This window comes from Podarcis gaigeae, assembly GCF_964106915.1.
Source record: "Podarcis gaigeae genome assembly, chromosome: 17".
Taxonomy (NCBI): domain Eukaryota; kingdom Metazoa; phylum Chordata; class Lepidosauria; order Squamata; family Lacertidae; genus Podarcis; species Podarcis gaigeae.
Window position 1 is genome coordinate 15541512 of NC_139694.1, and position 24140 is coordinate 15565651.

The window sequence follows — 24140 nt, forward strand, 5'->3', positions numbered from 1 at the left end:
CAGATGCTACGAGATATCACTGAGCCAGAAGAAACTGCTGACTTGCACCTTTTCACCTAAAAATAAGTTTAAGCAGTAATTGTTTCTGAAGGGAAGTCAAAGTAGTGTTCACCCATTCAGAGGAAGCTTTTTTGAAAGATCGATTTTTGAAGCTTTGCTGACTCCGAATGCATTCTGAGTAACGTCATGTTGTTAGAGAGATCTAATAAAATAATATGCAGAATAAACCCACTTAAGTCAATGGGCTTAAGTATTTTAGGTCCATTGAATTCAATGGGTCTACAGTGGGCACAATAAATGTTTGATATCAACCAGTGAACCCAAATTAGGCAAACATGGAGCACAAACACACAAAACCCGAAAGTGTTTGGCCAGGTAGCTTCTAGTGGCTTGTTACCTGTGCAAGTCCCTCCCAAACATATTTTTTTGGAGCATCACACCAGCAGACAATTCAGGAAGAACTGAGAAACATTTTTTTGTGATGGGGCAGGTTTTTGAATCTTAGCCCACAAGGAGTGAGGGTTCTACATCAGAAAAGGTACTGTTGATCTAACATGCTGTTTCAGTAAATTTTTATCTGTTATTGTGGACTGTTTTCTGTTTTTATTAAATGCTACACACAATAGTAAAGGTAAAGGTAAAGGTACCCCTGCCCGTACGGGCCAGTCTTGACAGACTCTGGGGTTGTGCGCCCATCTCACTTAAGAGGCCAGGGGCCAGCGCTGTCCGGAGACACTTCCGGGTCACGTGGCCAGCGTGACATCGCTGCTCTGGCGAGCCAGAGCCGCACACGGAAACGCCCTTTACCTTCCCGCTGGTAAGCGGTCCCTATTTATCTACTTGCACCCGGAGGTGCTTTCAAACTGCTAGGTTGGCAGGCGCTGGGACCGAGCAGCGGGAGCGCACCCCGCCGCAGGGATTCAAACCGCCGACCTTTCGATCGGCAAGTCCTAGGCGCTGAGGCTTTAACCCACAGCGCCACCTGCGTCCCTTGCTACACACAATACTTCTGAAAAATAAAGAGGTTTTTAAAAATTAAAAGATACCACCACGTAAATGCCATAATGGATGTATAATCTACACACATTATGATATTAGTGTAAAAATTAGCTATTAGTGATTTTTTTAAAAAATCATGTTTTTGTTCTCATTGAAGAAGTCAAGTTTAGCCAGAGTACAGTTTCTAAGGCTCGGAGAAAGTGCAAGTAAGCAGCTGTAATGCAGACCTATAACGTCAGAATATATGAAGTATAAATTAGTTCAGACAGGAATGTTTTGGAGTGTTCTGTTTTGCATTTCCCCAACAAAATAATTGAGGCAAGCATTTTCTTTATCTCTCTTTCATTCTAAACACACCTCAAATCCATTACTGCTGAAAAAGCAGAAATGTGCACTTCTTATAAGTGCATTATTTAGTCCAACAAATAGTGGCCCCGACTTACTACCTACGGGAATGAGATGAGTGGGTTGAGATTCCTCCAGTTTATTCCTGAGCCAGTCAAAATCCTGGTATCTTCGGCGCATGGAATACTCTGGCAAGTCAAACTCTGCACGTGTGGTCTAAGAATAAAAATGAAACGAAAGGGGGAAAGCAAGCAAGAGAAATCAGACAGGGCAAGTAAAAAATATATATGCTTAAGTCACTAGTCTTTGCATTCTCTGTATTATTATTAATTTTCTTTTACCAAACGTTGGCTTCTTTACTGACTTGAAGCCAGTACCTCAAGCCGAGCCATTCAAGCATTAGCAAAGAAACAAATTTTATTTTCACATGCCTCTGGCAACTTAAGATGCACAACCTGGGAATCAACTCAGTATTGAACTTGGACAAGTGCCCCTATTTTGAAAGCTCTTTTTATTAAAGCTTGGGGGGGGGGAAGCAATATACAAAAGTTAACATCAAATATCAAGCATTTTTTAAAAACATAAAAACTAAGGGACAGAAAATAAAGAGGAGGGAAGGGAAGGACTTACTGGACAAGTGTGTGGTGGATATGTCAAAACGAAAAGTTATTTGAATGGAACATTCCTTGAGGAGTGGGAAATGTAAAAGATAACATTAACATAGTAACTGAGCCTATGAATTTTTTGTATCTTTGATGGATGTGTTCCCTTTCTTTGTTCTGGAAAATTAACACTTAGGGTTGTATCCCATCGAAGCTGTATTGTTTTAGCACAAGAACTTTCCCTGCGCAATGGGAATTCCTCTCCTTGCTTCCCCTCTTACCATCTCTGTGTCCGACACTAAATTTGTGCTTTGCTGGGGAAAACAAGAGCCAGCACACTGGAAAAAACGAAACAAATAACAACAACCCCACACCACTGTCTCTTCATGTTAAGCCTCTCCTCCTCCCGGAGGGGAGGGATTGTGATCGGGATCCGAGTCCCGCGTTCTGCAGGGGGCGTTTCGGCACCTGCACCACTATTCGCCGTTGGCGCGCCACGCCCCCTGGAATGGCACCAATCAGGTGTCGGCTAGGGGGCGTGGTCTAGCCGCTCAAATGCGGCCGCGCCAGCTCTCCCCTCCACTGTGCTGCCGGATGTATTGTTGGTGTACGGAAGGGCAGGGTGTGGCCATCGCCTACCCCTTCACTTATGGGTATTCCGTTAAAGGAATCCGGCGATCGTGGATCCTGTCCGATGCCCTGCGTGGCTGGGGGCCATGGCACGACCCCCGGTGACATCAGGGGTGAGCTTATAGTTGTATTTGCATCAACAGGCTCCCCCTACTGGTGGTTAACCCTCGTCAGACTCACCCCTCTCCGAGTGGGTGGAGTCAAAATTTGCTGTCGTCCAATGCCTAAGCCAATACCTCTCACATGCTGTAATCAATAAAGTTGTGGCCTTTTATAGCCCATTAACCTAATATACTGTGTCCACGTGTCTTTATTATACCCAAGCGGGGGACGGGTCCTCGAATCACAAATCTTGTTTCTGTACCAATGGTTCTATCCAACATCAGTCACATTTGGACTTAACCCATTAAAACTAAAAGACATGACTAACTTAGGTCCTTTAATTTCAGGAGGACTCTACTGAGTAAAACTTAGTTGGATACAACTGAAATCAAAGTATTTCACCCATAGTGGAGATTGCAGTTTTTCAGGATAGATGGCAGCAAACCTGCTCCTCCATTGTTCTACCATCAAACTGGGAGGAATTGTTCAAAATGAATGGAAAAATTTATATGGGAATATTTATGAGGTGAATGCCAAGGTTCTCTACTCTCTCTTGCTTATGCACATAACACCATCAAAAAACAAGCATACATTGCTTGTGAGTTTAGAGGCATTATCCAATACAAGGCACTGGTACTCATTTCACCCAGAAGTATACAAGCAATAGAAATATTCATGAAGAGGGAGAATCGCATTCCACAAACTACAAATGAATGCAAGACCTTCGAACACCAGCAATGGCAGCCCGACCTGGAAAATTCTTACATTCTTGTGGCAAGAAGGGGAGGAGAGTGAAATAAGTTGTGTGCTCTCAACCATAGACACCCATAGCCAGTGCCTATGAGAGAAAACTCTCTAAGCTAGTGAGTCAAGTAAACTGTGGAACTTAGAAGTCAAAGAACTATCTTTAGCAGGAAACACAGCTCTGCAAATGTTATTAACCACACAATACAAAGCAAGTTCTCAGAACTATGAGAAAGCCAAGTGGGTTTAATAAAGCAGATGACTAAAGCTCTCCCCAGGGATTCCTTGAAACTGGGAAGAAATCTGGAGATCTAACAGAATTTTTTAACACTTGTCACTTTAAACATTGGATTTTCCAGAGAAGCCATGACAGGTAAAGGCATACAATACAGATATTAAGCCATAAAGTGGGCTTGACAGCTTCCTTTGATGCAATGTGCTAAACCGTCCTAACTTGAATGGGTGAGAGGAGAGGCCTGTCACAAAGTATTTGGAAGTAGATGTGGGCTACACACAACATCACTGTGCGCGTGTGCACACACAAACACACACACAAACACACACGGTCCCAGTCTCAAATAAGGCATATGAACAAGAAAGGAGATTCCAATTAAACATAAGAAAGAACTTTCTGACAGTAAGAGCTGTTTGACAGCGGAACGGTCTCCCCCGGGAGGTGGTGGACTCTCCTTCCTTGGAGGTTTTTAAGCAGAGGTCAGGTGGCCATCTGTCATGGATGCTTTAGCTGAGATTTCTGCACTGCGGGGGGTTGGCCAAATGACCCCCCCCCCCCCAGTATCCCTTCCAACAATTCTATGATTCTATGAACCACAAATAAGGTGTGAGCTCCAACAGCATATGAATCAATATGGCTAACCTGATTCAAAAACACCCACCCACCCCACACGAAAACAAAGTTCAGCACAGCTAATCACAAACAAGCAACCACACCCTAGGCCAACCCCAATTTCTCTCAGCACCAAAGGAACACAAGCGAATAGCAAAGAAAACCTGCACAAATGACGCTGACACAAAAACCCACACATACATTAAACTAAATAAAAATATCACCTCCCGACCCCACCCCCACCCACCATGGCCCCCTCCACCTCTTCTCCCCTTTTTTCTTCCTAGGTTAAGATAAAGGGACCCCTGACCATTAGGTCTAGTCATGACCGACTCTGGGGTTGCGGAGCTCATCTCGCTTTATTGGCCGAGCGAGCCGGCGTACAGCTTCTAGCTCATGTGGCCAGCGTGACTAAGCCACTTCTGGTGAACCAGAGCAGTGCACGGAAACGCTGTTTACCTTCCCGCTGGAGCGGTACCTATTTATTTACTTGCACTTTGACGTGCTTTTCAACTGCTAGGTTGGCAGGAGCAGGGACCAAGCAACGGGAGCTCACCCCGTCGTGGGGATTCGAACCGCCGACCTTTTGATTGGCAGCTCCTAGACTCTGTGGTTTAACCCACAGCACCACCCGCGTCCCTTCTTTTTCTTCCTAATGTTACCCTAATGTAACTTGAAAATAACCTTGAATGGGGTGGGTTGCATAAGGCGATCAATACAGAGGGAAAAGAGAAATATCCTGCAGGAAGCACTTGATTTAGCAGTACATCTCAACCATGCTGCTTAGCAGTTCATGTCAGACAGCCCACTTATCCTTGGTAATGCTACAGAACAGTATAATGCTGCCTATTTGCAGTTTGCATTCCATGAGATAGAAATTGCTTCAGCAATAGCAAGGTTACAAGCAGAAAAGCTACTTAACTCATATGCTTAAAGGCACTTCAAACATTAAAGATGGGCCACTGAAAAAATGTTCTCTAGGAAAACGCCTCCATTCAAGGCTCTTTACATCTGTTCGTCATATAAATATGTATTGGGGCTAGGAGATATCTGGTTTTCAGCATTGTGATATATCACCAGCTAAACACTGTGAAATACAGTGGTGCCTCGCAAGACGAAATTAATTCATTCCGCAAGTCTTTTCGTCTTGCGAGTTTTTCGTCTTGTGAAGCACGGTTTCCCATAGGAATGCATTAAAAATCAATTAATGCGTTCCTATGGAAACCACCTTCAGACCAGGTCCGGGGACAGTCTGTCCCCCGACCTCTTCTGAAGGCCGGCGGGGGGCGAAAGTCTTTGCTTCCCCCCCGCCTGCCTTCCCGGGACAGCGGAGATTTCTCCGCTGTCCCAGGGTGATCTTAAAATGCCCCAGCATTTTAAAAAACCCCCAGCATTTTAAAAGCCCCCGGGACAGCGGAGGACTTCTCCGCTGTCCGGGGCGATCTTAAAATGCTGGCGGGCGGCAGTCCAGGACCTATTCTGAAGGCGGGCGAGGGGCAAAAGTCTTTGCTCCCCCCCGCCTGCCTTCAAAATCCATCTGGGATAGCGGGAAGCGCTTCCCTGCTATCCCGGACTGCTTTTAAAATGCTGGCGGTGGGGAGCAAAGCCTTTCGGCCCCCACCGGCCTTCCTGGACCTCTTCTGAAGGCTGGAGGGGGGGAAAGGCTTTGCTCCCCCCCACCGCTAGCATTTAAAAGAGGTCCCCGGAGATTTCCCTATGGGCTTTCTTCTTGCGAAGCAAGCCCATAGGGAAATTCGTTTTGCGAAGCGCCTCCAAAATGGAAAACCCTTTCGTCTAGCGGGTTTTTCGTCTTGCGAGGCGTTCGTCTTGCGGGGCACCACTGTACTGATATAGCACATCTGAAATAAGGATTGAGCTATATGGCACTGGCTGATTTTTCCCACATTGTGATTTTTGCATAGCACACACACATACATCAGGATTTGCAATATATTGCCATGTCAAAAATCATGAAACTGATACCACGATATGGACCCCAAACTGGTTTTGGACAATATATTGATATATTCCCCAGCCCTACTAGTGCCTGAACACTCTACTCAGTGAGATCTCATCCATACACAAAAGATTCCAGCTACTAGTCTAGAAGAAGAGGGACGCGGGTGGCACTGTGGGTTAAACCACAGAGCCTAGGACTTGCCAATCAGAAGGTTGGCGGTTCTAAGCCCCGCAACGAGATGAGCTCCCGTTGCTCGGTCCCTGCTCCTGCCAACCTAGCAGTTCGAAAGCACAAAGTGCAAGCAGATAAATAGGTACCACTCTGGTGGGAAGGTAAACAGCATTTCCGTGCGCTGCTCTGGTTCGCCAGAAGCGGCTTAGTCATGCTGGCCACATGACCCGGAAGCTGTGCGCCAGCTCTCTTGGCCAATAAAGCGAGATGAGCACTGCAACCCCAGAGTCGTCCACGACTGGACCTAACAGTCAGGGGTCCCTTTACCCTTTACCTTTACTAGTTTAGAAAACTAGTCTAGACCTGAAACGAAACAGAGAACAGAATTGAAGCCACAATGCACAGGGAGAAAGCTACATTGTATTACCTTGGTTGTGACCCTGTACGTGATATAAGTCTCCATCGTACAGACATGTTTCTTGGGGTCATCAACAGTGACAAAGAGGTCTCTCATCTCTCCATCCAAGTCATCATCCAGCTGCAGTCTGTTCAGAAGTGAGGAAGAAGAGGCTGGGCTTGAAGTGTCTACAGGAGTACCATTGGGCAGACTGAGGTCCTGGAAAAAAAGCAAAATGGCAGGTGTGAAGGAGGAGAAGGAGGGAAACCAGCAGCAGAAAGAATCCATTTCTGATTTTTAAAAGCATCGCCCACAAAGGCAGACTGGGTAAGTGGTTCAAAAAAATTCATTTTGCTGAACCCCCCATGCTTGACTAGCAATACTTAGCATGTATATACTTCATTGTTCAGTGCTGTAGAGAATGAGGCTCCTAATCCCAGGGTTGTGGGTTCGATCCTCACATGGGGCAAATAATTCCTGCATTGCAGGGGGTTGGACTAGATGACCCTCAAGGTCCCTTCCAACTCCACAATTCTATGATTCTATGAAATCATAGAATTGTTGTGATCCTTACAATGACTCCCCACAACAGACTGAGGCAAGTGAGTTCATATTGGAGGAGAGTCAAACTATGTACTGCCTGCTTTGAACCACAACACTATGCAATACAGTGATACCTCTGGATGCGAACGGGATCCTTTCCGGAGCCCCGTTCGCATCCAGAAGCAAATGCAACCCGCGTCCGTGCATGTGTGGGTCGTGATTTGCCGCTTCCGCACATGCGCATGGTGTAATTTTGACCGTCTGCACATGCGCAAGCGGCAAAACCCAGAAGTAGCGAGCTCCGTTACTTCCGGGTCGCCGCAGCGCGTGACCCGAAAATACTTATCCCAAAGCTACTTCAACCTGAGGTATGACTGTACAGAAGTTCACAAAAACAAAGCCCAGGTTTTTTAGGTGCTCAGTTTTTGCAGCCCCTTTTTTATGGCCTTCCACCATAGCTGGGGAAAGTATCTGGATTTTCAGAATGCAGTATATTTTACCAAGTCCTGCTGTAGTATTTGCTGCCGCCCATTCTTAAATTCTGCAAGCCTACCATTAAGCCTTTCAAGCTCTGTTTGCTGAATTGAAGCCAGCATTTTTGAGAAAGCACTTCAGTATTCCCTGGACACATCCGAAAATGCATTTTATAGCCACGAAGGCAAGCAGCACCCTCTCTGAAGTATTCTGAGTGTGTGTGTCAGATCTTTCATACTGAAGAGCAAAGGCAGCCAATATCGTGGCCGCCCTATGTTGCTGACCTCTGACTCCCATCAGTCTCAATCACCATGGCAAATGGGGTGGGGCGTGATGGGAGTTGTAGTCCACCAACATCTGGAGCAGTGCCGGATTTACATATAAGCTAAACAAGCTATAGCTTAGGGCCCCACTCTCTTGGGGGCCCCCCAAAAAATTAAAGGAAAAAACCAAGTGGATGTACATTTCCAATGTGTAAGATAAAAAACAAATAAAATAAAACCTACAAATAACATAAAACCTGTATTGTGTTGTGTGGGCTCCTATGATGTAAGTAATGGGCCCTGCCTGCCAGCCTGCTCCCTAAAATATCACTGGTTTGCTCATTTCTATATGTAGGGTGCCAACATTCTGCATGGACTGGTTGCATGGCAACATGGGCAAATGGCTTTAGATACCTATTAGGTCCATTAATTTCCAAATAGCATATATTCAACACACACACAAAAAGTGACAATTTGTTGTGGACAAAGGACAGCTGGACATATAAAGGGCTTCAGTAGCTTAGGGTCTCATCAAACCTAAATCCGGCCCTGATCTGGAGGCTACCAAGTTAACTCCCCCTCCTGCAGGTTCATTGCAAGATGTTAAATCATGGTGTCTCTCCTCAGTGCTACCAACTTGTGTACAAGTTAAGTGGCGAACCTCGACATCTTTGGCATCTTTATCAGTATCACCCACAAAAGTTTCTGCAATTGACTCTCCTGCGACAGGAACTCCCAGGTTCCACCCCACAGCAAAACCTTTATGTTCTGTAAGTTCAGAAGCACAAGTTCTTTTGAGACACAACAGCTCCAGAGCAAAACACACTTACGAGAGAGTAAGCCCCTTTGAGCACAGGCCTTCTGAGTAAACAAGCTTAGGGATCCACTGAAGACCCAGTACTCACTAGTCAATTTTTTATTAAACTTTAAAATCTTGACATATATATTCCAGATTCCAAATTTGGTATACATGTCTCTTTAAACTTTTGGCTTCCTGCCTTTCCCTCCGAGATGTTCTCAATCCCATCCCATTTACACAACATCTCAATCCCATCCCATTTACACGCTGCATTCTAATAAACATTTCTCCAAAGACACATTCTTCTGTTTCATATATAACCTTTAACCGTTGCTCCTATTTCAAATCCTGCTCACGATTTGCAGTATGTTTACAGCGAAAAAGCAAGAAAGATTCTGAAGCCAGTTGTAATTTAAATTAAGCTACCCAAGGTTCAAATGAGGACGAGAGAAAAAGCCTCACCAAGTTATGTATTCTTGGAACACACACACACACACACACACACACAAAGATGGTCTTTGCTAAACAATAAACGACAAGATAAACTCTGAGGACAGCAGATGCTTATCACTCATGTATTTATAGGCTGCTATCCCTATTAAGGAGTGTGCAGTTTTTCTCTGCCACAAACTACCCTCCTGCTTGGTTTTCCACAAAATAAATGCCCTGAACTACAGGAAACCCTTGATCAGAAGCTACCATGTCATTCAAACTTTTCCATTTGTGAACTTAAAGTCCTGCAAATTTTGAATTCTAATTTTAAAACTTGCTGAATCAAAATGCACAACTGACATTTAAAATGGCTATATTTCATCAAGTGAAGGTTAGTTATAGAATTATGCATCTTGCATTGAATTGCACTGTTAGTAGTTTATTTCAGTACCAGTAACTTGGGGGGGGCTGCACCTTCCCCCCAAAGTAGGAGAAAGTCACACTTGGTCTGTTATTGGAGTCGCAGTGCTCTCTATATTAATTTAGCACATTCTGTAAGAGTGTAGCATTACCACCCCATTTTGGACAAACATGCGTGATTCAGATTTGACCCAACACTTCTTAGCAGTCAACTGAAGGTGGTGTTTTTTCTTTAATATTAATGAATTCTTGGACCTGCTTGTAGAATTTGGGTGTTTTCTAAGTACAGTGGATGCTTGGGTCGCGAACGTGATCCATGTGGGAGGCACGTTCGCAACCTGCAGCATTCGCAACCCGCAGCGCCATGTCTGCACATGCTCGGGTTGCGATTCAGTGTTCCTGCGCATGCGCGAGCGCCGAAAGCCGGAAGTAACTCGTTCTGGTACTTCTGGGTTCAGCACGGTGCGCAACCTGAAACGTCTGTAACCCGAGGTATGACTGTAATAAATGGCATAACTACATAGAACTGCATGGGGAGTACAAAAGGATTATTCTTCATGTCTCAAAACACATACCTACAATTTTTTCCTGGCTCTTGCAAAAGATAGAATTATCTGAAAAAACACAAGTTGTTTACAGAAAACGAGACAAGATAGAGATGCATGAAAGTATTTGTTATCAGAACATGGAGTGTTGTGACAAGAGGAATGGGAAGGAGTTCAACTGGTCTTTTCTGACTTTTATTTCCCTGTCTTTCTCTTCTATAAATGCCAGCTCATCTGAGAATTTATGAATGATGCAGATGTGCTGCTGTGATGTAAAGGTAAAGGTAAAGGTACCCCTGCCCGTACGGGCCAGTCGTGACCGACTCTGGGGTTGTGCGCCCATCTCGCTTAAGACGCTGTCCGAGGACACTTCCGGGTCACGTGGCAAGCGTGACGAAGCTGCTCTGGCGAGCCTGCACCAGCACAGCACACGGAAACGCCGTTTACCTTCCCGCTAGTAAGCGGTACCTATTTATCTACTTGCACTTGAGGGTGCTTTCGAACTGCTAGGTGGGCAGGAGCTGGGACCGAACGACGGGAGCTCACCCCGCCACGGGGATTCAAACCGCCGACCATACAATCGGCAAGTCCTAGGCGCTGAGGTTTTGCCCACAGCGCCACCCGCTGTGATGTATACATGTGCTATTAATTCTTAAGAGTAAACAAGCTTCATTTTTAGTACAGCTAGGCAAATAAGGCCAAAAGGTTTCTAGTCCATAAGGTATTCATTGTTGGGTTGCTTTAAAAAAACCTCAAACTATTCCACCTTCCCACATAATCAAATCATGTATGGCCTGCCAGCAGCCTGAAAAGAAAAGAAAAACTGCAAGCACTTTTCATTTATAAAAGCTTTCCATACTGGGATAGGAGAGCTGGGGGGAAAGTTCACATCTGGAAATCAATGTGCCCCTTTGGATTCAGATAGTACATGGGTAAAGGTAAAGGACCCCTGACAGTTAAGTCCAGTCGTGAATGACTCTGGGGTTGTGGCACTCATCTCGCTTTACAGGCCAAGAGAGCCGGCTTTTGTCCACAGACAGTTTTTATGGGTCATGTGGCCAGCATGACTAAGCCGCTTCTGGCAAAACCAGAGCAATGCACAGAAACACTGTTTACCTTCCCGCCGGAGCAGTACCTATTTATCTACTTGCACTTTTTGGGGTACTTTCGAACTGCTAGGTTGGCAGAAGCTGGGACCGAGCAACGGGAGCTCACTCCGTCACAGGGATTTGAACTGCCAACCTCCTGATCGGCAAGCCCAAGAGGCTCAGTGGTTTAGACCACAGCGCCACCTGCGTCCCATAGTACATGGGTAGACGAGTCTAAAAAGCCTGGGACACAAATTTTCACAGCCCTCTAACAGCCTCATTTATCACATTAACTCTGGACTAAACTAAGCTTTCAAAGAGATTTTTCCTCTAGGAGGCTTTTGCTCTAGATCAGGCATGGCCAAACTTGGCCCTCCAGATATTTTGGGGACTACAATTCCCCAGTGGCGTAGCGTGGGGGGTGCAAGGGGGGCCGGCCGCAACGGGCGCAACATCTGGGGGGGCGCACTCGCCGCCTCCGGAGTTGCCGAAGAGCCTCGGGCGCAGAGTTTAACTCTGAGCTGCCTGTAATGTGGAGGGCACGACTGTTCCGCGGGGGGCGTGGTGTGGATCTGTACCGTTTGCCGCTTTGATCTGGCGCCTTTTGCGGAGAGCACACGACGGGCACGTCGCTTTGCGGGAGCCGGGGAGAGGAACCTGGTTCAGTCCCGTGGGGCGCGCTTCTCTTGTGAGGCCCCCGCCGCCGCCTCCCGCTGCGCTTCTCCGCCCCTGCCCCTTCTCCTCGCTGTCAGCAGCCGTCTGTGTCTGATTTGAGAGGAGAACGGAGGCGAGGCGAGGCGGCTGCAGCCAGCGAACCCCCTCCGCCTCCCACCCCGGGGCTACCAGAAGCCCCCCTCGGCTTCGGCTGAGGACAGAGAGCGCGCCTGCTCTTCCCTGCGGGCCGCTGCCCCATTGGAAGGGCAGCGGAGGAGCTGCAAGCCGGGGTGCGCGCCATGAGCCTCAGCCTTGGGGTTCAGGGGCCAGTGGTGGAAGCAGGGCCAGTGGTGGAAGTGCGGCGCTTTCCCCGGGTTGCTGGGCGCGGGGAGCCCTCGGGGCGCGGGAAGAGGCAGCGCTCCTGGCTGCAGGTCCGAGGCCCGGCTGCTGCCCGCCTCTCGCGGCAGGAGGGAGTTGCGCTGCCGCCACCGCCGCCCGCAAGGAGCAGGCCACTCGCTGCCCGCAAGGCTCCTCTCTGGCCGGCCTGCCAGCTGGGCTCATCCTCCTTGCCAGCACAGGCAGCGGGTTCTGCTCCCGGGGGACCTCCCGGGGGAGCGCAGCAAAGGGGCGCCCTTCTCAGCCTCCCCAGCAAAGGGGCACAAGCAAAGGGCACGTCCCAGCGCCGTGGTCGTGCCCTTTGCTCCGCTGCAAGCCACGCTGCCACTCGCCTTCGCCTTTCACAACAGCCCCGCAGGGTAACCCAGGCTGCGAGGTCAACCCAGCGAGAACTCTCCGAGGCTTCTCTCGGGCTCCAGACCAGCCCTCCAGCGCCGCCACGGCCGGTCTCTTGAGTCCGTTGCCAGGCCACGGAGGGCCAGCAGCCAAGCCTGACAAGCGCAGAATATAGAGGCTTGGTAGGGGGGGCGCCACGGCGTGGGGCGCAAATTACTTGCCTTGCCCCGGGTTAGGGGGCGCAAATTACTTCCCTTGCCCCGGGTTAGGGGGCGCAAATTACTTGCCTTGCCCCGGGTGCTGACAACCCACGCTACGCCGCTGCAATTCCCATCATCCCTGACCACTGGTCCTGTTAGCTAGGGATGATGGAAGCTGTAGTCACAAAACATATGGAGGGCCAAGTTGGGCCATGCCTGCTCTGGATCATTGTTTACCAACCCTGGGTCTCCAGCTGTTTTCGTACTACAATTCCCAGCCTTCCTGACCACCGGTCTTGCTAGCTAGGGATGATGGGAGTTGTAGTCCAAAAACAGCTGAAGATCCAAGGTTGGGAAACTGCTCTAGATGACCCTTCTGGGCCCTTCCAACTTTATGATTCTAGGAACGCTCTGCACTGCAACATTTTGTGCCAGCTTCTGTTTGAATTTCAGAGTCCTTATCTGGGCCTTTGGAATGTTGAGTGCCTCTGCTAATCTAGAAAATCCTCCCATTACAGCCAACACCTTCTTTTGAGAAGTGCATATATAAAAATAAAACCCCAGCACATGCCCTGGACTTTTCTGAGTTGATTAGAATATCCCAAACTTAGTGACACAATTGTCTTCTTTTATTTGGCAGATGAAAAAGCATACAAATCTCCCTATTCGAGACATTTGAAGAAAGAAATGCCAGCTGGATTTTTTGCATCTGCTTAGCCCTAATGTGCACTCTGTGTCTCTTAGCAGCTAATCTTCCCTCCTTCCTCCCAACCATTATGGAAGAGTAGAAGTGGGAGATAACCAGCAGGATGAGAAATCCTCTACTTCAAACTCTCTAGCTACCTATAACCCCCAGAAGGCAAGACTGCAAGTTCAGAAGGAGCGGAAAAGCTATTTGTCATATGCCAAGTGCTATGTATTTAACACAACTGCAAGCAGAGAAATAACTGTTTCATAAGAGAGCATCTTCTATTAAGTTTTAAACAACAAAACTTACCCCAATTTCTCACTGTGGTCACATCAACACCATACATTTAAACAGTGCTATTTTTCTAGAAAAATAGGTGCCAGAACTCACCATGAACAACTCCCTTGGAACCCAACTGAGTGATGCAGGAACTCAGTTCCAGCTGAGAAAAACCCCTGCATTTAAATAACTCCTATAGGGAAGTGGGTGGTGCTGTGGGTTAAACCACAGAGCCTAGCACTTGCCGATCAGAAGGTTGGCGGTTCGAATCCCTGCCCCACAACGGGGTGAGCTCCTGTTGCTCGGTCCCTGCTCCTGCCAACTTAGCAGTTCGAAAGCATGTCAAGTGCAAGTAGATAAATAGGTACCGCTCCAGCGGGAAGGTAAACAGTGTTTCTGTGTGCTGTTCTGGTTCGCCAGAAGTGGCTTAGTCATGCTGGCCACGTGACCCTGTACGCCGGCTGCCTCTGCCAGTAAAGCAAGATGAGCACCGCAACCCCAGAGTCATCCACGACTGGACCTAATGGTCAGGGGTCCCTTTATCTTTATACCACTATAACAGTCATGACTTCCCTCTCAAAAACTTGGGAACTGTAGTTTGTTAAGGGTGCTGTTAATTATTAGGACACCAGGCTTCTTTAGAAAGTAGAACTAAACTCTGGTAATGTCCTGCTCCTGGGCGGGCACACACGAAGCAGGGGAGCAGCATGCAAGCCCAATGCTATGTTCAGGCTCACTGAGGATTCTCTATGTACTACTAAATCATGGGTTAGTATTGCACGCAAATAGCACCTTAGTTTGTACCAGGCCAATAGGAGACAGATTCACTAGTTTTACATCTAATATAGGCACAGGGTCGTCCTACGTCCAGAATTTCATGGACATATCTGGAATACTGGAGTCTGGGAAAACCCAGTCATATGCCAGCCTGTGTCAGCAGTGCTGACTTTCCTTAGAAATAGCTCAAAAACACCCCTCTCTCTTTTTTGCAATGTTGCTCAAGAACATGGGTAGGCAAACTAAGACCCGGGGGCCAGATCCAGCCCAATCGCCTTCTCAATCTGGCCCGCAGATGGTCCGGAAATCAGCGTGTTTTTACATGAGTAGAATGTGCCCTTTTATTTAAAGTGCATCTCTGGGTTATTTGTGGGGCATAGCAATTCATTCGTTTTAAAAAAATAAATCAAAATATAATCTGGCCCCCCACAAGGTCCTGGCCCCCTGCTGAAAAAGTTTGCTGGCTCCTGTTCAGGAGCTTTGCCAAAATAAGCTCAACAACTTTTCTGTCTGGATTTTCAGTGTTTGAAATATAGCAACACAAACATAAACAGTTCCAAAAGATCACAGATTGTTGCCTTGCCTTGGTGCTGCATGCATCAAAAATAATTTGGTACCACAAACTACGGAACTGATGTTCAGCTTCTTCCCTCAGCTCCTATATTAATTGCAAGATTGAATAACCCTTTTCACATCACATATAGCTCATATGCTCCCTTATTCGAGTCCTACCACCCCTGCCTTCTCTGGCTCATGCGTAGGATTTGTCAGCCCTCGACTGCCCACATTACGTAAGTTATCCCAGAGGTTAGCAGATTTGCTGAGAAGAAGAAGAAAAAGCCCATTTCTCCAAAACAAGCACAGGGGGAGAGAGGGATTGCAGTGTTACCCTGAAATCCTTTTATTAATAGAAAGAGGATTCTGCCGCAGTGCTAAAACGTTTGCATCCGTCACATACAATCCTTCAATGACACAGGCAGACTTGACACTCATTAAATACCAGGCAGAGGCTGCCATCATGCCACCTGGTGTACTGCTTTGGATTTAAGTGGCAAAGAAGAACATCAGTCACAAATGTGCGAGATTCTCTTCACTGCACCCATTTCTATTCTACCACTTAAACCTTGTGTTGATAGCTGCTACTTTTAAAAATGATGGCTTGGGTGACAGATATTATTTTATCAGCTGGATTCCTCCTCAGGCAGGACTGCCATCCATCCATCTGCCTGCTGCTCCCCAGCACTAAGGAGCCCAAAATAAACAATAATAATTTATTATTTATACTCCGTCCATCTGGCTGGGTTTCCTCAGCCACTCTAGGCGGTTCCCAACAGAATTAATGATAATGCAATAAAATATCAGACATAAAAAACTTCCCTAAACAGGACTGCCTTCAGATGTCTTCTAAAAGTCAGATACAGTGGATGCTCAGGTTGCAAACATGATCTGTGTGGGAGGCACGTTCGCAACCCGCAGCGCCACATCTGCGCATGTGCGGGTTGCGATTCGGTGCTTCTGCTCATGAGCAAAGCACGATTTAGTGCTTCTGCACATGCATCAAAACCCAGAAGTAACCCATTCCGGTACTTCCATGTTTCGGCGTGGCCATATCCCGAAAACACGCAACCTGAAGCGTCTGTTACCCGAGGTATAACTGCAGTTGTTTATTTCCTTGACATCTGATGGGAGGGCGTTCCACAGGGCGGGGGCCACTACCGAGAAGGCCCTCTGCCTGGTTCCCTGTAACCTCACGTCTCGCAATGAGGGAGCCGCCAGAAGGCCCTCGGTGCTGGAGCTCAGCAGGGGGTTGTGCATGACACTAGCAGTACCTCCCAGCCATCTTCTTAAAAAAAGTGCAACAGGAAATGAGAAGCCACTCCTCTTTCTACGTTGGCTCAGTCAATAGGGCATGAGACTCAATCTCAGGATTGTGGGATCGAGCCCCACATTGGGTGAAAGATTCCTGCAATGCAGGGGGTTGGACTAGATGACCCTCAAGGTCCCTCCCAACTCTATGAGTCTACCACGGAGGAGGGAAAGTTCCAATGGACTGTTTCACCCAGTGGGTTACATCAGCAGTTAGCCCCCGGGAATCTTGGGAAATCCCTTTCATGCATGAGATATCTCTACTAAGAGTGTTAGCTTACTTTGCCCCCAAGAACAGTAAGACTGCAACAGGCTTAAGTAAAGTTATTCTTATTATGCAGATTTCCCCCGGAAAGCTCCCAGATTATAAAAGCAGCAACCTTCCCCGTTTGTCCACAGCATTTGAGCTTAAAATGTGAACTACCTCTGAACAAATAGGCTCCATGTCATGAATTACTCTACTTTTTAAAAAACTGTCCAATTTCACAGTCAGTATCGTTATCTTGGGACACGACACAGTGAGCTCCCGTTGCTCTGTCCCAGCTCCTGCCACTCTAGCAGTTCGAAAGCATGCCAGTGCAAGTAGATAAATAGGTATCACTGTAGTGGGAAGGTAAACTGCGTTTCTGTGCACTCTGGTTTTCCATCACGGTGTTCCGTTGCGCCAGAAGCGGTTTAGTCCTGCTGGCCACATGACCCGGAAAGCTGCCTGTGGACAAACGCCAGCTCCCTCAGCCTGAAGCAAGATGAGAACCTCAACCCCATAGTCACCTTTGACTGGACTTAACCATCCAGGGGTCCTTTACCTTTACCTTGCCTTGGGACAGTGAATTTTTAAGTTGATTTTGTGTCTGTGAAGACATTTCTGTCCTGGTTTCCCTTATCAGTCATTTCTACCAGGTGATTCTGAATTCCGATGTTATGGGTGAAAACTGTTAACTCTAATAACACAATTAGAAATCAAGCTCCGCTGCATTCAATGAAACATCTAAGCGAATTATTTAAGGAACAGGATGTAAAAACCAGCATGACTTTATTGAAACATTATGAATGAAGTGAAGCAGAAGAATGTGCCAAGCGGTTCCACGACATAATTTAAGCTCCGTCAAGATTTTCCTAAGCCTATTACACAACAATTTGCACTTAAAAATGTCCAGTGAAAGCACCTCACATCTTTCTCTCCCATGATGGACTAATGGTCTCCCAAATCCAAGGAGTGGGAGGGGAAGCAAAGCTCTATTAGCCATTTGGTAAAAGTGAGATAAGCTGTGACAAGCAATGGTCATTAAAAAAAAAATGCATGGCACTGAATGAATTGCTTCAAAGGAGCTGATTTCACTTGCCAATCATAATATCCCTAGAAGTTTAAGGAGAAAACATGTGCCACATGGTTCTTAATTTATTCCAACATATCCGCTAGATTAGGTTAGGCTAAAATAGCATCACTCATTCATAAAGCTTCATGAGGTTCATGTTCAGCCCAGATTCATAAATCACCTCTGCAGCCTGGTGGCTTTTGTAGAATTATGCCTCTATGGCTGAATCTCATGATGCAACAAGAGTTTACAGTTCACAACTAGTTCAGATGATGTGAGTACTCTCTATGCTTGTCTCTCCACCATCCAAGCAGGGCTCCTGGTGCCAATATGGGAAATAACCCACCTAATACATAAATCCATTACCATATGGAATGGGAACAGTTTTGCAGCCTGAAATAAACTGGAGACTCATGGAGATTCAAGCTTACTCCTATTTGGGAAGCCAAAAGTCCTTCATAATTCTTTAACACAGGCATCCTCAACCTTGGCCCTCCAGATGTTTTGAGACTACAATTCCCATCATCTCTGACCGCTGGTCCTGCTAGCTAGGGATCATGAGAGTGGTAGGCCAAAAACATCTGGAAGGAGGAAGGTTGGAGGTTGAGGAAGCCTGCTTTAACACCAGGACTGAAGCGGACAAGACCAGTTAGGGTGTTCATCTAAACCAGTGTAATGACTATGATGCACACAACCACCATTCTGAAGCATCTCAGAAGACCATTCTTCAGAAGTAGCCTCAAGTTTTGAAATATTAAAAAAAATGAAATTATGTAGTGCCACTGCACTTACATAAAAAGATCCTTTTTCTTGTAACGGGCCCACTTCAATGCTTTTATTCCACAAGTCAGGGGAAAACCCGTAAGATATCCCTACGGCTTTTAAAATTATAGATCTTCCACTGGAATGCACCCAAGAACAATCTACAGTTAATCAACTTTATCCTCTTTAGCCAATATCAATATGGAGGAAGCTACTGTAACCTTTTAAAGGGACAGGGAAGTAATTCAACCTGATAAAAGCTAAGCAGCCAACCTTGACAGCACATGAATTATCACTTTGCCTAAGTCGCTGCTTTCTATCTGGCTCCTAATCTCACATCACAGACAACCGTATGGAGCCTTGGAAGTTGATGCAATAGCTATTGGATCATCAACTGTCAAAATGCCCACTACACAAAAGAAACTTGAAGGAGTAAGTAGTATTTTAATTTCACATGTAAAATTCTAGCCTGCAAGAATGTAACAGCCCTGCTGAATCAGACCAAATACCCATCTAGTCCAGCTTTCTATTTTCATAGCATCAACTACATACCCTTTGGAAAACCCATAAGCAGGTCTTGAGCACAGCAGTACATGCCCTCTCATTGGCCAACTGGCATTCCAAGGGAAACTGACTGCTACTAGATGATATATTGTTATCATTAGTAACAACTGATAGCCTGTATAAAAGGGGGTGTGAGAATTTGCCAGAGTGCTTATTCAGCTAAATGTGCAGCTATTTTGTGCATTTGATTAGAAATACGGCAATCACAATATTTAAGTGGTTGTCAAGTCTGCGGGCATCTTAATACCTGTGTAAAAGAAGGGCATTAATTTTATACGGTTTAGGACAGACTTGTAAATAAGCCCAAACTGTATTCAACTGCTCCAGTGTTGGAAATTAGCCAGGCACCACGCGCACTTTGCGACTGGGGATTGCCAGAACGTGAACACTTTGAGAAGCCTTCTTGTCATGTATGGCGACTGAGACTCAAGAATAAAATTGCTGCTGATGATGCTGAGGGTGCAGGAGGAGAAATGCCTCTCTACCTGACTCCCAAGTAGGGTTGCTGCACTGCTTCCCAAGCCGCTGCATAAGTCATACCTGTAAAATGACAAAATGGCAACTAGACTTTCTGTTTCTGTGCCCATAACCAAGGTCTCAGGAGCCATGTGGCAAATAGCATCTCTTTCCTAGTTTCTAACACAACTTCCCCACATCCCCCAAATCACTAGCCTGCTGCATGGAGGGATGAAACCCTTTCTACACTGGATGTTCAGGGCTGGGCCTTCCTGCCTGTTATAGCCCCGTGTCTATGCTGACTGCAGAAGAGGAAGAGAGATTGCTCCACTCCTCCTCCTCTTCCTCCATCATCCCCTTCACCTACACCTAGCCTATGACTACCAGGCCAGCACGTAAATACAAGGCCTCATGACATTACAAAAGTACAGTGGTACCTCTGGTTACATATGCTTCAGGTTACAGACTCTGCTAACCCAGAAATAGTGCTTCAGGTTAAGAATTTTGCTTCAGGATGAGAATAGAACTTGTGCTCTGACGGCGTGGCGGCAGCAGGAGGCCCCATTAGCTAAAGTGGTGCTTCAGGTTAAGAACAGTTTCAGGTTAAGTACGGACCTCCGGAACAAATTAAGTTCTTAACCCGAGGTACCACTGTAGATCTAAACTCTTCAAGAAACAACATACTGCTGGCACGCAAGTCCAGGGAGATTAAACTCCCACAAACACCTTCACCAGAAAGGTTACATGTGGTGTTTTGTGTGGTGTTGTTTTTTGCTAGGGAATGTACACTTAGAAAGCAAAGGATGAAATAAAAACCCCAAAGATGTTTCCATTCATCATCATGCCTTGCAGTTGCTGCAAGTTCTTATGAGTACGTGGTTAGCTACAGCAAGTCTCTTGGTAAGCCAGACACTAGGGCTGTGAGTGGCAGCTCTCCACAAGACACAAGCCCATTTCGCAAGTTGTCTTCATGCTTATACTAAGTGTATGGAGAGGAAGTGGGGGCTGTGGGTCCTGGCTGCGACCAGACATTCTGCACTCTGCAAACCCCTCTGCTGCCTGTTTAGCACGATAGTGCAATCTTGCTTCCCTTTAGCATGATTAGGAGTAGAGATGCAAGAAGGGCCACTACAACTCAGCATTTGCAGACTGCCTTCGATCAGAGGTTTCAAACAAGCGGCTCATGGAATTGAGCTCCCATGTGGGTGGTCTGTAGAAAAGCTGCCGATCAGTTAAAAATAATTTGTTTCAGTATTTTGCCCTGCACTTAATTCTTTTTGCCAATGGAGATTCAAGGCCATTTTGACAAGGTTCAATTTTATCCAATAGAGTGGCTAGCAAAGGGCCGAGGGCTTGTGATTTTTCACGTTATGCTGGCGCTGTCTACAATTTTTTGTCTACTATACACGAGTTCAGAGAGCCCTTCTCAACATTCTGTCCTAGGGGGTACAAGACTTTCCTAATGCTGTGCTGGTTTTTATGATGATGTCGCCACTGGAGAAAGAAGCTAATTAAGAGATGCGCCAAGGCTCCCAGCAAAATTCAAGTGGTGCAAACATACAGACACTGAAGTCTGGAAACGGCTGCATTAGATACTTCAGAGCAATTCACAGACACGGTCTCATGGCTCCTTAGAACAATTCAGTAAGGTGCACCAGTATTTTTGCCCTTGTTACGGGTGGAGGCCAACAGAACAGCTTGCTGAAGAATAGCTTGCAAGTTTGATGGAAATGCATTTGAACTGGGGACCTCCCAGCTCATGCATGAGTTGCTAAATGCCACTGTGCTACACCGACTGAAACAGAAACTACTTGTTTCAAAATCAGCCACTGAAAGGATGGGAGCATATGTTCACACACTGTACACTTGACATGTGCAAGAGATGGCAGGTATCTCAGTGCTGTTGTATACGTACCCCTTGTACATGCCAAGTTGCTCCAAAACAAATTGCTTCTCCCTACCAGTTTCCACGGGGACGCAGGTGGCGCTGTGGGTTAAACCACAGAGCCTAGCACTTGCCGATCAGAAGTTTGGCGGTTCGAATCCCTGCCCCGCAACGGGGTGAGCTCCTGTTGCTCGGTCCCTGCTCCTGCCAACCCAGCAGTTCGAAAGAATGTCAAGTGCAAGTAGATAAATAGGTACCACTCCAGTGGGAAGGTAAACGGCATTTCCGTGCGCTGCTCTGGTTCGCCAGAAGCGGCTTAGTCCTGCTGGCCACATGACCTGGAAGCTGTACGCCGGCTCCCTCAGCCAATAAAGCGAGATGAGCGCCGCAACCCCAGAGTCGGTCATGACCGGACCTAATGGTCAGGGGTCCCTTTACCTTTACCTTACCAGTTTCCACAGGACAGAGACTTTCCCAGAAGTTAGCAAATGGTTGGCTGAGGGTTCCTTCAAGCCAGACACCTTTGTTTTTGTAGGTCATCATGGCTATTAGGAGGTCTCTTGGGGGGAAACTACACTTTTAACACACTTAGAGATAACCCTAGCCTAATAATGGCTTTGCAGTTTCCAAGACAGAAACAACAGGGGTGAAGGGTTGCTCAATCCTAACCGTCAGGACTCCCACCAGCCACTTCATGTCATGAGCCATTTTACATCTTTCTAAGCAGCCTCATAACATAAATTTCCCTGGGTGAATTATAATAAGTAAGTAAAAGACACGAAAATGTCAAATAGTTTAAGAAAATACATATACTGTGGTACCTCTGGTTGCGAATGGGATCCATTCCGGAGGCCTGTTGAAAAGAGTGTAACCCGCAGCGGCGCGTCTGCGCACGCGTGGGTTTCAATTCACTACTTCTGCGCATGCGCGTGAAGCCATTTTGCGCTTCTGCGCATGTACGAGCGGCGAAACCCAGAAGTAACCCTTTCCGGTACTTCCGGGTCGCTGTGGGACGTAACCTGAAAGAACGTAACATGAAGCGGACGTAACATGAGGTGTGACTGTATGCAAACACCATCACAAGTTACAAAAGTTACAAACAGATTTTTAAAAAGAAAAACAGGGTCAGAATACAGAGCTTATTTAAAACAGCTAGGTGAACAACAACAACAACCACAACCCCTGGCACCAAACCACCACCCAGGCAAAGCTTTCTGAAAAGCCTGTTGCATAACTGAGATGCCACTACCCAAAAGGCCCTGTCCTTGGAGGTTCACCCACCTCTCTTTATTAACTTCATTAACTTGGAGGACTCTGAGTAGGGCCACTAAAGAGGACCTTAAGGTTCAGATGGGTACATAGGGAAAGCAGCAGACTTTCAGGTAACCTAGTCTCAAACATTTGGGGCTTTGAAAGGTTAAAACCAGCCCTTTAAATGGGGCCTTGGAGACAGAACAGCTGATAAAGTGCAGACATAATAAGGTCAATGTACCCAGTTTCCAGCGGCTGAAATGTAGCCTGCTGTAGAAAAAGAAGAGTTATGTCCATTGCTCCACCCACTTCTTGCCTCTTGGGCATGAAAGAATTCATCTCCCTGGCTGGAAGAGGTTCCCCATCCCTGCTATACATGATACGCTCTTCAGGCTAAAGCATATTTATGGTAACAGATCTGAGGCAAGGTCAACATCAAGCTTCCACCACCCAGATTCCCAGCAGTACGAAGCTGGTGCTGATTATCTAGGACTGATGCCTTCAAGGAACACTCACAGTCACATACCAACCAAGTGTAGAGAAACTGGATAGCAGTACACGAACGTTGCTTGGCTGCTACACAAGGATTCTCCTAATGCTAAACAATGAAGATGCCATGTTCCAAAATGCATTGTGAAGACCAAACAAAAAAACCCTACCCAACTCTGCTTCTCAGCAGGTATGGGCCATAACAACAGATCTCAATGAAGCTTCTGCAGTCCACACATTTCAAGAAAGAGAGGCACAACATTCCCGGGAAGAGGGCTTGAACAGACCTTTTTACATGCAGGCCTAACTGGATAGCTGCTGTCTCTCTATATTAAGCATGCTTGCAAAAACTGCTAAATTGTTGTCAAACACAGTCAAGATGTCAGTGTGTCTTCAAGATAGGGGGAGAGCAGGGTTTACTTCAAACCACAGTTGGAGCCTTTATAAAGATCTATTTTGATATCAAGGTTCAGCTCTGGAATGAGTTAATGGCTGTTAAGGACAGTTAAACATCTGGTTAGTTCAGAGCTAGGCTGAGAACTTTGAGAACTTAAAAGAAGAAAAGTCACTTGATCCAGGGACAGTCCACATTATATATTGGCCTATTCCGACCTCTTTTTCTTAATGTTGACTGCTCCTGCTCAGGCTGCACAGAAATAGCATTTTGGTTCCAGAAATCCATTCTGAATTGTGCAGATAAAATATAACTGATAGAATTCTACAGGATGGAGTATTAGCGTGTGAAAACTACCCAGATCTGATGATCACCAAGAATGCACCTCCAGATGGTCGAGATATCAATTGGTTGCAAGTGGCCAATAGCCAGGTGCAAAATGTACCTGGCATCTGACTAATTTTGA

General features: G+C 46.5%; 1 protein-coding gene across 2 annotated transcripts in view; it reads right to left on the bottom strand.

Moving 5' to 3' along the window:
* The window catches only part of SNX30 (sorting nexin family member 30), a 44356-nt gene that overhangs the window by 16216 nt on the left and 4000 nt on the right, over nucleotides 1-24140 (bottom strand). For both annotated transcript variants that reach the window (XR_014559375.1, XM_083719397.1), the window contains exons 2-3: nucleotides 6828-7016; nucleotides 1450-1560 (exon numbers count right to left, since the gene is read on the bottom strand). Coding sequence is in view for 1 of the 2 variants with exons in the window: in XM_083719397.1 (XP_083575523.1) it covers nucleotides 1450-1560; nucleotides 6828-7016 (300 nt within the window). In the remaining variant the exon portion in view is untranslated. The remainder of the gene's footprint in view (nucleotides 1-1449; nucleotides 1561-6827; nucleotides 7017-24140) is intronic.